The sequence below is a fragment of the Varanus komodoensis genome, unplaced genomic scaffold (assembly GCF_004798865.1).
Source record: "Varanus komodoensis strain SLA01 unplaced genomic scaffold, ASM479886v1 scaffold81, whole genome shotgun sequence".
NCBI lineage: Eukaryota > Metazoa > Chordata > Lepidosauria > Squamata > Varanidae > Varanus > Varanus komodoensis.
The window spans coordinates 1,922,511-1,935,397 of NW_025336495.1; the positions used below are offsets into that span (position 1 = coordinate 1,922,511).

The following is a 12,887-nucleotide window of genomic DNA, read 5'->3' on the forward strand; positions in this document are numbered from 1 at the left end:
CAGGGAGGCGACGCCGCCGCCGCCGCGCGCCCGGAGGGCCCTGGCGCCATAGAGAGGGGGCCGGCCAGCGGCCAGAGCGGCCCGGGAACGCGCCGGTTCGAATCCCGCCCGCGGGAGAGACGCACGAACCCATCACGCGTGTCCTGTCCCGCTGCCTCGAAACGCTACCCGTAAAATATATCACCTGATTCTGCAATTTTGAATTCAGAGCTCTCTCTCTTTTATAGCCATAAAAGAAAAAGGCCCCAAACTTTGCAAACGTTGCAAAAGACCCCAATTTTGGAGCGCCTGTCCTCCGCCAAATGGGGCCTGCAAGTTTTACACCAACCAGCTCACAAGATGAACTGAAAGCACCACCTTGCAGGATGACAGCACCTCGTTCCTTTTATGGATGTGAGCCGCCCCGAGGCTTCGGCGAATGGGGCGGCATAGACGTCTCCTAAATAAATAAATAAAATAGCCTTTCGTTGTATTCGCTTTTGCGGGGAAGAGGGTAAAGGTGCAATGCTAGACACTTGCACAGACAGAAGTCCTGCATGCATACTTGGCTGAGAAAAGCCCAACAGCTCAGCATTCCTCAGGCAGCGGGGCTATGAGCTGGGAATGCCTGGGCTGAATAGGCAAGCGCATCTAGGAAGCCTTTCCAAGCCCAACCCGGTCTCTGCCCAGGAAACAGAAGCCGCCTTCGATGCACCCTCTGTAACAAATTCACACAAGCAGCATTTTCCAGAATACCCCTGGACAATGCCCTGCCCCACAACAAGCATGATTGTTATTTGGATGATTCATTTCTGTCATTTTGCCCCGCTATTCTACCAAGAAAAAGTCCCGTCAAGGTGATTTAAGAAACATGCTCTTTGGGCCCCTCCATACAGTCGTCACCCTGGACTGATTTCTACACAGGCCTGGTTCACACAGAACAAGAACACAGAGCATGGGCTGAGCACTTTTTATCAGCAACCCACAAACATCCCCTCCACGGGCATCAAACCCCAGACTGAGTTGTTTAAGGGGGAACAACCCGGCAGTTAACCATGGTTTGTTGCTGGGCTGTGCCTGAAGCGAAAGTTTCCCATGTCTACTTTGAAGGCAACCGTCTTGTGTGGAGCTGCTTCAGGCCTGCACTGGTTGGCCGAACTTGCAACTTCCCAAGCCACTGGTCAACACCTGCTGCGGATCAAGAGACTGCTGCCTGGCACCTCCATACATGGGGTTCAAAGTGCATCTTTGAGAATATGGCATAAAGCTGCATTAGAGCCCGTCTTCATGGCTTCACTGGACAAGTTTGTGGCAAACCTGAATCCAAGACTCTCCGAAGCACTTTTACGGAACAACTGCATCCTTTTACTTCTTTGCAATATTTCTTCATCACTCTTTATGAAATATAATGCTCGAAGGATGGGATCCTGGCCCCCCCTACATGCTGCCTAGAGGGCCACAGGAAAAGCTGGAGGCATTGGGAAAGCACGTTTTCCACCAACCAGCTCACAAGATGAACTGAAAGCACCACCTTGCAGGATGACAGCACCTTGTTCCTCCCAGCACCAGCTGTGAAGTCGCCCTTGCAGCTTGGGGGCCGCATCCGGCCCGGAAAGAGCATCCAAGGCGGGTGCTGCCAAGTCCAGCCTCAGAGGCTTTTCCAAGTAGGCAAGACAAGGGTATTCAGCCCAGGAGAATCAGGACTGTGGAATGCAACAAAATTAGGAATAAATACAGAGGCCGCTTGGGTTTCTCATTGTCTGGACAAAGAGCATTCATTTATAAAAAGCGGAAGTTGGAATGGCCTATCGGCAAACAATATTCCCATCCTACGGGGACCGGAACAGGGCAATTTATGCTGGCTTGGTCACCACCGCGGCCCTCCTTGCTCCGTGGCTGACTGGGAAGACGAGTCTTCAGTACAAATGGTCTGCTTTCCCCGTCTCCTGAAAATCATACCGCTCTGTCTCGCTCTGCTTTTGGATCTGCAAGCAGCGGCCGAGCCAGCAACGGAACAGGCCACACCATTCATGGGCGTTTTCCACGAGGGTCACTCTCCAGATGTCGTCAGGCTGCTTTCCGTGAGTTCCCCGTTCCCCAGGTCCAGTTCCACCTCAGTCTCAGTGGCCTGTAAAAGGCAGGCGCGGAAAGCCACATTTGCCCGCAGAGCTCAGAAGTGGCCTAACAGGAGCCGCCAAGCAAGTCCCCAGTGGAGGGAACCGCCCCAGTATGCAATTTCAGCAAACAGGTTTCGGGGCAACAGAGAGGAGGAGGTGGGTGCCCGGGAAAGGTGGCAGGCTGCGCTGCAGCGTTCAGAGCAGAAACACCCAGGCGCTCGCGAGTAATATGCAAGAGAGCCTTCTGGCTGTTGGGCAGTATAAAAATGAAATCAGTAATAAAATAAAATATTTTGATGCAACTTGTTTGCACTCTAGGTATGTAGAGAACCTTCATTCTCTGGCTTGTACAGAATAAAACCTAAGGCATAAACCTCTGCATGTTTCAACATAAAAAGTTGATTATTTGCTGCAGGGGAACCTCGGATGTCCAGATGTGGCTGGACTCAAACACAAAACTGTACTGTATGGTTTTTTTAACTTCTGCCAGATGACTTGCATTTTTAATTAATCTGGTTACTTTGTTTGGGTATGCGGTGTCTTTATTTCACGTCTTATCCTATCTCAGCTCCATCTCAAAATAAGTTCCAGCACATGGTGAGGAATGGAATGAGGCCATCAGTATTTCCCCGATCTAGATCCTAAACTTTGCTGCCCCACAGCCTACCAAGATGCAGGGGAAAAGGCAACCACCAGGCATTCTTACCTGGCGAGGACTTTTCACCAAAGAGGCGATCCGACCAGCTGTGACCTTCCCAGAGGAGTCTTTGCTGTCCTTCAACAGCACCCGGGTACTGGGCACAAAACTCCAGGAGCGGCCCAGCGCTGGTTTGAGGGAGCCATTGCTGGTGTCCCTGGTCACATGATTGGTCAGCTAGAAGAGACAGGGCTGGTCAGATTGCTTTGTTTGCTGACAGTATTTCTCAGCAACCAGTCATGGAGGGAGCACATGCAGAAAAAGAGCGAAACTGTATTGCATCACTGACAGGCCTGAAATTGAAAATCAGGAGCCTATGCCAAGGCGACTAAAACCTGCATTTCAGTATTTCGCCTGTGGCAATGACCCCACCTGGAAGAGCAATTGTAGGGCCCCCAGGCAGCATCGGGAGGGCACAGGGCTCCTTGGATTGCCCCCCAAGAAAAGCTTTCCTTGCAGCCAGGCCTCGGCACGGGGCTCTTTCCCCCGCCTCGTGGCCACACTGGAAGAGCCACGCCGGGTCCCTCCCAGTCAGAAGCACCAGCCTGCGGAAGGCGCACAAGGGAGTCAGGGCACGGGTGCTCCAGCCGCCTTCTCTCGCCACCCAGAACACCGAAGCAGTGGGCCTGCAGGGTGCATGGAGCCGGGCGGTCCAGACGGCCTCCCGGCTCCCCTTGCTCCACACGGCATGTCCGTCATCCTCTGTGCGCCACGTCTGGGGGGCATCCCCTCTGGACGGTGCCTTTAGCTTCCCTCCGAGGCCTTGGGCGGCATGAAAGGCTCGGCATGAAAATGCGCTGCCCTGGAGCTGTTCCCAACGGTGGAATGGGGCAGAAGCACTGGCGGGACAGGAACCTGGCTCAATGTCAGTAAGGAACAATGCTGCACATATTTAGGCAAGACAAACCCGAAAATTGCATGAATTTTTCCCTGTCCAAACAGGTGCCACATGCACCCCGAAATCACCACAAGGAGCAAGGAGATGGGGCTAGAAAGGTGCCAGTTTGAAGCAGGATTGGCTTCATTGGTGGTAGATTTAGCAGACGAAGGTGTGTGTGCCAGAGAGTACGTGGGAAAGGCCGTCCGTGGCGACGAGGGGTGGGAAGTTTCAGGGGAGTCCAACCCCTACGCTGGCCCAGGGGCCACGATTCTCGGCTGCTGCAGGCGCTGGCGGCGTGACTCCACGCAGGAGGTGGCGTTTGCCACCAGCACCGCCCCCCCCCCGCCGCAGGGGGGCCAGAACAGGCCTCGGTCTGCACGCCCCCCCACCGCCCACCCACGGAAGGGCTGCTCTCGGGCACTTACCACAACAGCGACGCCACACTCTCTGGCGATGGCCTTCAGCTCCCAGGCCACCTGCATCATGAGGGCCATGCCTGTGGGGAGGGGGAGAGGGTGCTGTGGGAGTCCAGCAACACGGACTGCGTCAAATCTGCAACCCCCCTAAGACTGGCCTGACTAACCATCAGTGGATTAATCCATGCCTTTTCCTGCGAGAACTCAGGCGGTTGACACCTTCCTCCTCCATTTTATCTTTACAACAACCCTGCGAGGTAGCCTGGGCTGATAGGCCCAAGGACATCTGGAGAGCTTCATGGCCAGGCGAGGACTAGAGCCCAGGTTTCGGGGCCGCCGCCCCGCTTCTCAGAGGGAGAAGACGCAGGGCAGGGGAAGGCCGCTGCCCCGAACGTGGGCCCGGGAGTCAGACTGTGCGTGGGGCTGGCCCGCACACCCCAGCAGCGTGGGTCCTGAAGCATGACTGGGGCTCTGCTTCGCGGCACTGGCCCCCGGGGCTCCCTCTGCGTGTCCCCGGGAGGGGGAGGAGAGGCGAGGCCTGCGGGGGGCTTACCGTCGGGCTGCCGGCGTCCCAGCAGAGGGCAGACAACAGCGGCGATTGAGTCGACAAGCACCACCTTTGCTGGCGGAGAGGCACACGTTATCTGCAGAAGCAAAGCAGGGGGCCGGGAGGGGAGGGGGGGAATGGAAGAGGCGAGGCTGTGATGCGGGGAGGATGAGGCTGTGAGCTCCGTGGCAGGAGCGGCTCGGCCCGTGCCTCCCGCAGGCGGCATGAGCGCGGACGCTCACAGGGTCGAGCTCCGGGACGGAGAACTGTCCATTCTGGCCAGCTGAGGGCACGAGGGGCTCTCCTGCCCACTTCTGCAAGGGCCACATTGTGTTGCCGCCTTGCCTGGCCCACCGCGGGCCCGACCCTGCCCTCACCTCTGGCCTCGGCACCGTTGCAGTGCGCCCCGTTCCAGCTCACCCTGCTCTCCGGCTTCCCAGGCCGCCTCTGCCGCCTGAGCCTCACCCACGGCCGCCCCCACCCTTGCTGGCCCCTGGGGACATTCGAGACCTCGCAAAACACCAGGCACCCCAAAATCCCGCTTGGCCACCGCGTGCCCTTGCAGCCTGCAACCCCGAGTCTGCACGTTCTGTACCCTCCCAAGGACACAAAACCAGGGAGGGTCTTGCGCAGGGTGGTCTGAGCTGGTTGTGAGTTTGGCCATCTCAGCTGCATGATTAGCCCCACAGCTTTACTGAAGTGGCAAATCTGGGGTCCCAATCCGTCACTCTAGGGTTCTCCGGTGGATCAGTCCTCTCTTCCAGACATGCCCCCCCATTCCTGATTCTGAACAAATCAAACTGCCTCTCCTCCGGTTTTGTTAAAAACAAGAGCTTTAAGCTAAGTCGAGCGTGTCTGTGCCAGCCACCTTCGCCTTCGGCCCCGCACCAGCAGCCGAGCACAGGCGCTGAGCACTTGGATGAGTTTCATCCGGCCCACAGGCTGAAAAAGGTCTCCCCACATCTGCCCTCTTGCCATGGGGCAATCGAGCGCCGCCCCTTAGAAAGACTCACTGCTCACCAAAGCTGGGGAGCACCTGGCACAGCTTCAGAGAATCACAGCACTGGAAGGGGCCAGAGGGCCACTGGGTCCAACCCCTGCTCAGCGCAGGACTCCCAGTTAAACCAGTCCTCTCCGAGGGTTGTCCAGTTAGATCGTCAACGCCTCCGGTGAGGGAGTGCCCACCACCCCCTGAGTGCCCGGTCCCATAACTGTACCGCTCTCAGTGTCGGGAAGTTTTTCCTGATGCTCAGCCAGAATCTGGCTTCCTGGGACTTGTCCCCACTATTCCGTGTCCTGCGCTCCAGGATGATCGAGGAGAGAGCGAGGCCCTCGTCCTGTGACAGCCCCCTTCCCACCGCCCCTCCGCCTTCTCTTCCCGAGGCTCACAGGCCCAGCTCTTCCAAGCTCTCCTCACAGGGCTGCCTCCAGTCCCCGGACCATCCGCGCCGCCCTCCTCTGGTCCCTTCCCAGCTTTTCCACCTGTGGCGCACCCCTACAGCCTGTCCTGGAGCGAGGGATGTCACACCTTGAGCTTCCAAGGAAGATCATGGAGGTGTCAGGTGTGCAGAAATGATGCGCACCACTCTCACCTGCTGGGCCACACTGATCCGGTACTCCTGCAAAACATCCAGCAATCTGTAGGCATCGAAGACACGGACCACCTGGATTCGCTGCAGTGCCTCTGCCTAGAGTGGGCGGGAAAGGAGCCCATCAGCCTAAGGACCGAATTCAATCTGGAGCAGCTCAGAACCACATGCCAGGTTGGGGGGGGGGGCAAAACCCGAAGAACTCTGGTGACAGGATGACCCACATTCAAAGGTTGAGTCTGGCCTGAGTGCTGGTTGTTGTGGAAATGCAGGTTCGTGTGTTGGCTGAATCCAGGCTCGTTAACAAACCACAGTCTGTTAACCATGAATAACCCACAGTTCACAACCCAACAAGCAGCCATGGTTCTCTTCATGAATTGTTCATGGTTAGCAAGCTATGGTTTGTTAGCATGGCTGGGCTCAGACAGCAGGATAACCCACATTTCAGCACCAACCCATGCTCCAACCACCACCCACTCTCAATCTTTGAGTAACTGTGTTGTCCGAACCCAGTCGCAGGCACCGTGAAGGACTCACTCCACCCTGCAGCAGAGACGGGGCGCCATCACCTAGGTAGCGGTGCTTTCAAGCACTTCGGCGTCCATTTGGTGAAAGCCAACCAGCGTCCATCCCCGAACCCCGATGTTTTGGACACCAACCCTCAGTGTCCCTGATCATGGGCCGAGTGGGCTGGGGCTGAGCTGAAGTCCAAAGTGCCTGAAGGGCAACGGGTCGGTGAAGGCTGGCTTTGGCCATAACAAAAGCACTAGCTTTTGTTAGTTATTTGCTTTTCGGCGCCAGGCCAAGACCTTTTTATTCAAACGTTATTTTAATTGTTGATTCTATTTATTGATCTTAACAACTTTGGCCAGAATGTCTCCATCTGTATTGTATTTTATTGTATTAATTATATTTATTTATTTGTAAGCCGCCTCGAGGCTTAGGTGAATGGGGCGGCATATAAGTTTGCTAAATAAACAAACTAGCCTTCAAGGTCCGTAATTGCCTGCGGGAGATTCTGGAACATGCAAGCTTCCAACAAGATCTACTGCATTATTCCCAAGCAGGGGTGGGACGGAGGACCACCAAGGAACCATTCGTCCAAGCCAGGAAGCACCAGGGAAAGCTAGGAAGGCACAACAGTCAGCAGGAAGAGGGGAAAATGGCCATGGGGGAACCGCGCGGGGCCGGGCTGGCTCTGGCCTGCAGGGGCCCGACCTGTGCTGCACACCAAAGCTGGGCCACACTTTGGGCTTCCCACCATGACCCAGAATTGGGAGGAACCCAAAGGTTCCACAGCTGACCCTCCTCCTTCCAAGGCATGAGGCAGAGCCAGTTCACCTGAGTCTGCTTAGAGATTTATTTAGCAACTTCTATCATTCTCCTTAATCTTCTCCGCACAACAACCCTGTGAGGGAGGCTGGGCCAAGAGTCTGTGACCACCCCAAAGTCACCCAGTTGGCTCCATGGCTGAGGCGGGACTAGAACCCAGGTCGCCCGCCTCCCAGTCCACGCTCTTCGCCACTCCGGCTCCCAGACTAGGAATGCAGAAATTATGTGAGGAGCGGAGTGCCCAGAGATGTGTGAACATTTCATTTCAGTTACCAATAATCCAAACATGACCTGGCTGTGAGCGAGAGCACATTCGTATGAAGCCTGTTCTCGCATCCCTGAACTTGCAGCTGTGTTGAAAAAAGGTGTATTTTTTAAAAAATAAGGCACACTTCAAAAAGCAGGTGTTATTTTTAAAATACCTGTTAATTAACAGAGGCAAGAGGAGGTGCACACTTTGAAAAATGCAAACGGGCGCGCACTAACCTGCTGCATGCATGCGCTCTTCCTAACCAAACCCAGAGAAGGCAGGCGGGAAGGCAGGCAGGCGCAAAGCAGAACGGGAGTGGACTAGCCCAAGGTGCAAACTGACGCTTGCTTGCCTGCTTGCCTGCTTATTTATTTATTTTTCGATTTATAGCCTGCCTTTTTCCTACCAAGGGCTCAAGGCAGATTACATCATTCTCCTCCTCCATCTTATCCCCACCACAACACCCCTGTGAGGTAGGCTGGGCTGAGAGGCTGTGACTGGCCCAAAGTCACCCAGTGGCCTCCATGGCCGAGCGGGGACTCGAACCCGCATCACCTGAGTCCCAGGCCCATGCTCTGAAGCACGACACCGCACTGGCTTGGAGAACTTCAGTGGGTGCAGCAATCCTGCCCCTCCTGGGATGCCCCAGTTGCGAATAGCCACAGGTGCCTTCCCTATCTCAGCGCCGAATGGCGGCCACTCGAAGACAAACACTGACCTGCTCTTGCTTGTCCTCCGTCTTGAGTTCAAGCAGCTGCAGCAGGCGGGCGGCCGTGACGCCGCCAGTGGAGTCGACGTACAGGACACTCTGCTTGAGGAACTGGGCGGCGCAGGCGGCTATGCTGAGGCACACCTGAAACGCAGGCAGGAGGGAGGGCTGGCGCCACGTGGCACCGCTGCCCGCACCTCTCCGCTCCCAGCATCCGCCACCCTCGGAGGGGCCTCCCCTCCCATGCTGCTTTTCCGCAGTCACGCGGCTTCTGTCCCACTGCTTAAAACAAAGCGGATTCGGGGGCAGCCAAGAAGGGATGCCGCTACACGCAGTTCTACTGAAGTGCTTCCCCTCGGAGGCATAGAAGATAGAGCGAAGGGGTGCTAGAGGAGAGGCACCACAACTAAGACGGCCCTGCTCTTTCTTGCCACCCATTTTGCCTCGTGTGGTGGAGGTCCTGGACTCATGCAGACATACCTGCTGAGCCAGTGGGGGGCACCCCCATCAGCCTAAGGACTGAATTCAATTTGGAGAAGCTCAGGGCCACATTCCAGGGGTGGGTGGGCCCAAAGCCCAAAGAAGTGGGGCAAAAATACCAACCCTGCCCCTAGCCTTTTGCAGCTCAAAGCTCCCAGTAGCAGCAACTCAGGTCTGGGAGAGGTTTCGGAAACACCTGAAGCGTGATAAAGTGCTGGGAAAGCACCAAACAGTTTGCGGACGATCCGCAGTCTCGAGGCAGGGATCTGGCCATTTGTGGGCTCCGTGTGCAAACATACCACATCCCCCTTTCACACTTAGGAAGGTCGCTGGGGGTCCCGTAAAATCACACAGAGGGCTGAACTCCTTCTATCCCTGAAGTGTTTCCACTGAGGGCTTCCAACTCCCATGATCCCCTATCACTGGCTATGTTGGCTGGGGCTGCTGGAAACCAGGCTCCAACAACCCGCACACATCAGACATGACCCACGTCCAGGCCTCACCTCTCCCCAGACCACCGATGCTTAGCCTCCAGACAACCGGCATTTAAACTCCCATCAGCCTCTGCACGCCTGGCCAAAAGTTAGGCATCCTGGGGGTTACAGTCCAAAGTGCCGCTCAGAGACATTAAAGACAAACCTCCCCAAAGAGCCTCTTGGGCAATAAAGGGCAGGCTAGGAAGAGGGGATATGTACCGTTGCTACTATTAGCATTCAGATTTATTTTGTTCCTATGCAGCCCAATGGCTGAAGCCACCTGGGCAGTGTGTGGCTTTCTATCCTGCCTTTTTTAATTCTTGCAAACAACACAAGGAAATGCCTATGGACGCGCAGCTGGAGTCGCCCCGTTGGAGGATTTCACTAGCACAACGCAGAGGCCCAGAGCGCAACAGCAGTGGCTGCTCCGCGTGCCGTTCGAGCGGGGTCTACCTGTGTCTTGCCGGTGCCGGGGGCCCCCACAAGCTCCGTCAGTTCCCCAGTATACAAGCCAGAGTCAAGAAGCTTGTCCAGGCTAAACGCCAGAAAGAAAGAGAACAAGGGCTTCAGAACACGGAAAGCCCTCTCGTGTGTTTATTATTACTTTTATATCCCGCTTTTTCCTCCAAGGAGCTCAAGGCAGCTTCTGAGGCCCTTGTCATATGCTCACAACAACCCTGTGAGGTAGATGAGGCCGAGAATCAGGGACTGGCCTAAAGTTGCCCAGTGAGCTTCAGGGCCAGGAGGGGACTGGAGCCTGGATCTTGCTAGCCACAGTCCAACGGCCTGACCGCTACTTCACACTTCCACCTTTCAAACTTTCTTGCCTTTACCTCCCTCACGGCTGTCCTCATGCCTAAAGGCAGAGTCCTCAGCCAGAGCCGCAAAGCCAGCTTTGCACTTTGCCTCAGACAGAGAGGCCTAGCACCAAGACGGCACATGGGACAGGGCCTTCTTGGCAGTGGTCCCCCCACTTAGGTAATTCTACTGTGCCACAGCAGGCATTCAGTAGGTGCCAAAAAGTTCTCCATTTACCCTGACTTCTGACGGAGGCAGGGCCTCAGCAGGTGCTTCTCTGAAGAAAGCTCTACCCAGTTTAAATGGTCTATGGATTGATCTAAAGCACTTTTATCCTGCTCCTTGGGATCCCCGAAGGGATCCCAGAACAACGTATTTGCAATGTACAATACACTAATTGAACTGTGGGTTGTTGAAACATGGGTTATCACGTTGTCTGGTCCCACCTGTGCTACCAAACTATGGTTTGTTAAACTTGAACAACCCATGAAGAGAATCCATGGTTTGTTGCTGGGTTGTAAACTGTGGGCTATGACTGCGGCTTGTTATCTCAGTTGGGTTCCGACAACACAGTAACTCACGCTTTAACAACAACCAACACCTAACCCTCGAGCGTGTTTTCTGAACCCAGTCAATCCGTAAATCTTGTAATCTAAAGAGGCACAACAAAGGAAAATAGATTGCGGAAGAAGGGAGGAAAGCTGCCGCAGGCATCTCTCCATCCCTTCGCATCCCTGTGGTGAAATCCTGATATCCCAGAATTGGAAGTTATGGTGGCAGACCCATTCTGGGCTGAGAGGCCCGGGGAGGCGGGGTGGCCCACCTTACCTTTGGATGCCGGTAGACAGGATGGCCGTGGTGGTCTTTAGCTCTTCGTAGAGATCAGCCCCGCTGACTGGGAAGGCGGAGAACTGTGCCAGCAACACGCGCCTGATCGCCACTAAGGCCTGCGAAGGAAGCAGAGGGGGCATCACGAGGCCTGCCGTGGGAAGCATGGAAACCCCCCGCAAAGCCCGCCTCAGCCTGAACTGCAGGGAGAAGCACTGCCAGCAACTTGAAGGACAAAGGCTGGCCGAGGGCCCAGGGCACAGGCCCATGCGTCAGCAAGCAGCGCTCTCCCCAGCTGGGGCCCTCCAGACGGGTTGGGCGGCAACTCCCATCATCCCCAGCCAGGTGGTGGATGATGTGTGTTGAGTCCAGTGCATCTAGAGGGTGCCAGCTTGGGAAAGGCAGTGCAATGGAGCTCCTGAAGACGGAAGGGAAGCATTCACACCGTGGGTGACTCCACAAGCCCCAGGCAAGGCGCCCGGGGCCACTGCTGCTCGCCCCCGGCTGAGTCACTGAAGGAGGTGGGCTCCGCTGCGAGCGCCACGCGCATCCGAAGCCAGCCTCAGTCTCCGCTCCGGGAGGCCACCTGTGGCGTTCCCCAAAGCGTTGCTGGCTCTGCAGGCAGCTACACCATCACCCAGCGTTCAGTGCCCGGTGCCATGACATCTTGCTGGAGGGCTCTTGTTTCTTGGGGAGCCGATGAGCTGGAGCAGAAGGTCGTCTGCCGAAAAATCCAACCGTCCGTCCCTCTGGAGCGGCGCTCCCAGCTCACCTTGTAGGACAAGGAACACTTCCGAGCAGTTTCCTCCAGATCTGACGAGACGAGGTCCACCACTGCAAAGCAGATGTTCCGAAGGGAAAAGGCTCAGCTGGACATGTTCCCAAACACTAACATGTGCAACCTTCATTTTGACCGCTCGCCTCCTGACCCACCTTGACCCAATGGGGATACCTTTGAACCTCACTGAGCACCAGCATGCATGAGCTGCTTCGTTTTTAAAAAAAATACGAGTGAAGGGAGATACGGACAAAAGAATCCATGGTGTGAAGAAAGTGGCAGAGACAACCTCCCGCCCCTTGCGATCGGCGGCGGATGCCCTTCTCGGGGGCCCTCCGTGAAAGACAGTAGGAGGGTGAGCACCCGGAGCAGGGCCTTCTCTGCAGTGGCACCCCACCTCTGGAATGCGCTCCCCAGAGAGGTCCGCCTGGCGCCGTCGTTATTTGCTTTCTGCGCCAGGCCAAGACCTTTGTATTCAAACGTCATTTTAATTGCTAATTTACTGATTGCATTTATTGGGTTTTTATGTATGCACCGAGATGTTTCCGGATTTTTAAGGCTCATTATGTAATTGTTTATTTATGTCGTAAGCTGCCCCGAGGCTTTTTGCGAATGGGGCGGCATAGAAATGGTTCAAATACACAAATAAATAAGTAAACCCTTTTTCTCCCTCCCGCAAAGTGCGCGCACCCGCCCGGGCCGCCCCAGGCCGGTGGGGGCTCGGGGCCGAGGGAAGGGCGCCCGAGCCCGACAAGCCGCGCGGGGGCGGCCTCGCCTCGCCCTCCGCCCCCGGCCAGGGCGCCCGGCCTCACCTGTCCGGACGCCGGAGGCGCGCAGCAGCCGCACGGCCTCGGCGCTCAGGCCCGGGCACAGCCCCGCGCGGAGCCGCATCGTGGCTCGGCCCCAGGCGCGCGTCCCCGCGGCGCGTCCCCGGAGCGGCGGCGCCCTCGCCCTCGCCCTCGCCCTCGCCCCGCAGGCGCCTGCGCAAGCGAGGGGGCCCGGGCAGCCCCG

At 56.4% G+C, this 12,887-nt stretch overlaps 1 protein-coding gene across 3 annotated transcripts; it reads right to left on the bottom strand.

Moving 5' to 3' along the window:
* Positions 1–262: 262 nt before the first annotated feature.
* On the bottom strand, positions 263–12,767 carry RAD51D (RAD51 paralog D). 3 transcript variants are annotated; one of them, XR_006417193.1, is made up of 11 exons: positions 12,689–12,767; positions 11,871–11,932; positions 11,099–11,217; positions 9,926–10,007; positions 8,526–8,660; positions 6,229–6,324; positions 4,643–4,733; positions 4,099–4,169; positions 2,803–2,970; positions 1,529–1,682; positions 263–375 (listed from the first exon to the last, which is right to left on the bottom strand). XR_006417193.1 is itself a non-coding variant. In XM_044456166.1 (10 exons), the coding sequence occupies exons 1-10, from the start codon at positions 12,765–12,767 to the stop codon at positions 1,677–1,679; spliced, it is 909 nt and encodes a 302-aa protein (XP_044312101.1). In that variant the 3' UTR covers positions 936–1,676. The 3 variants fall into 3 exon arrangements, 2 of the variants coding, with proteins under 2 accessions (XP_044312101.1, XP_044312100.1); XM_044456166.1 differs by lacking the exon at positions 263–375 and having other exon boundaries at positions 936–1,682; XM_044456165.1 differs by lacking the exons at positions 263–375; positions 1,529–1,682 and adding an exon at positions 1,724–2,107.
* Positions 12,768–12,887: the final 120 nt, after the last annotated feature.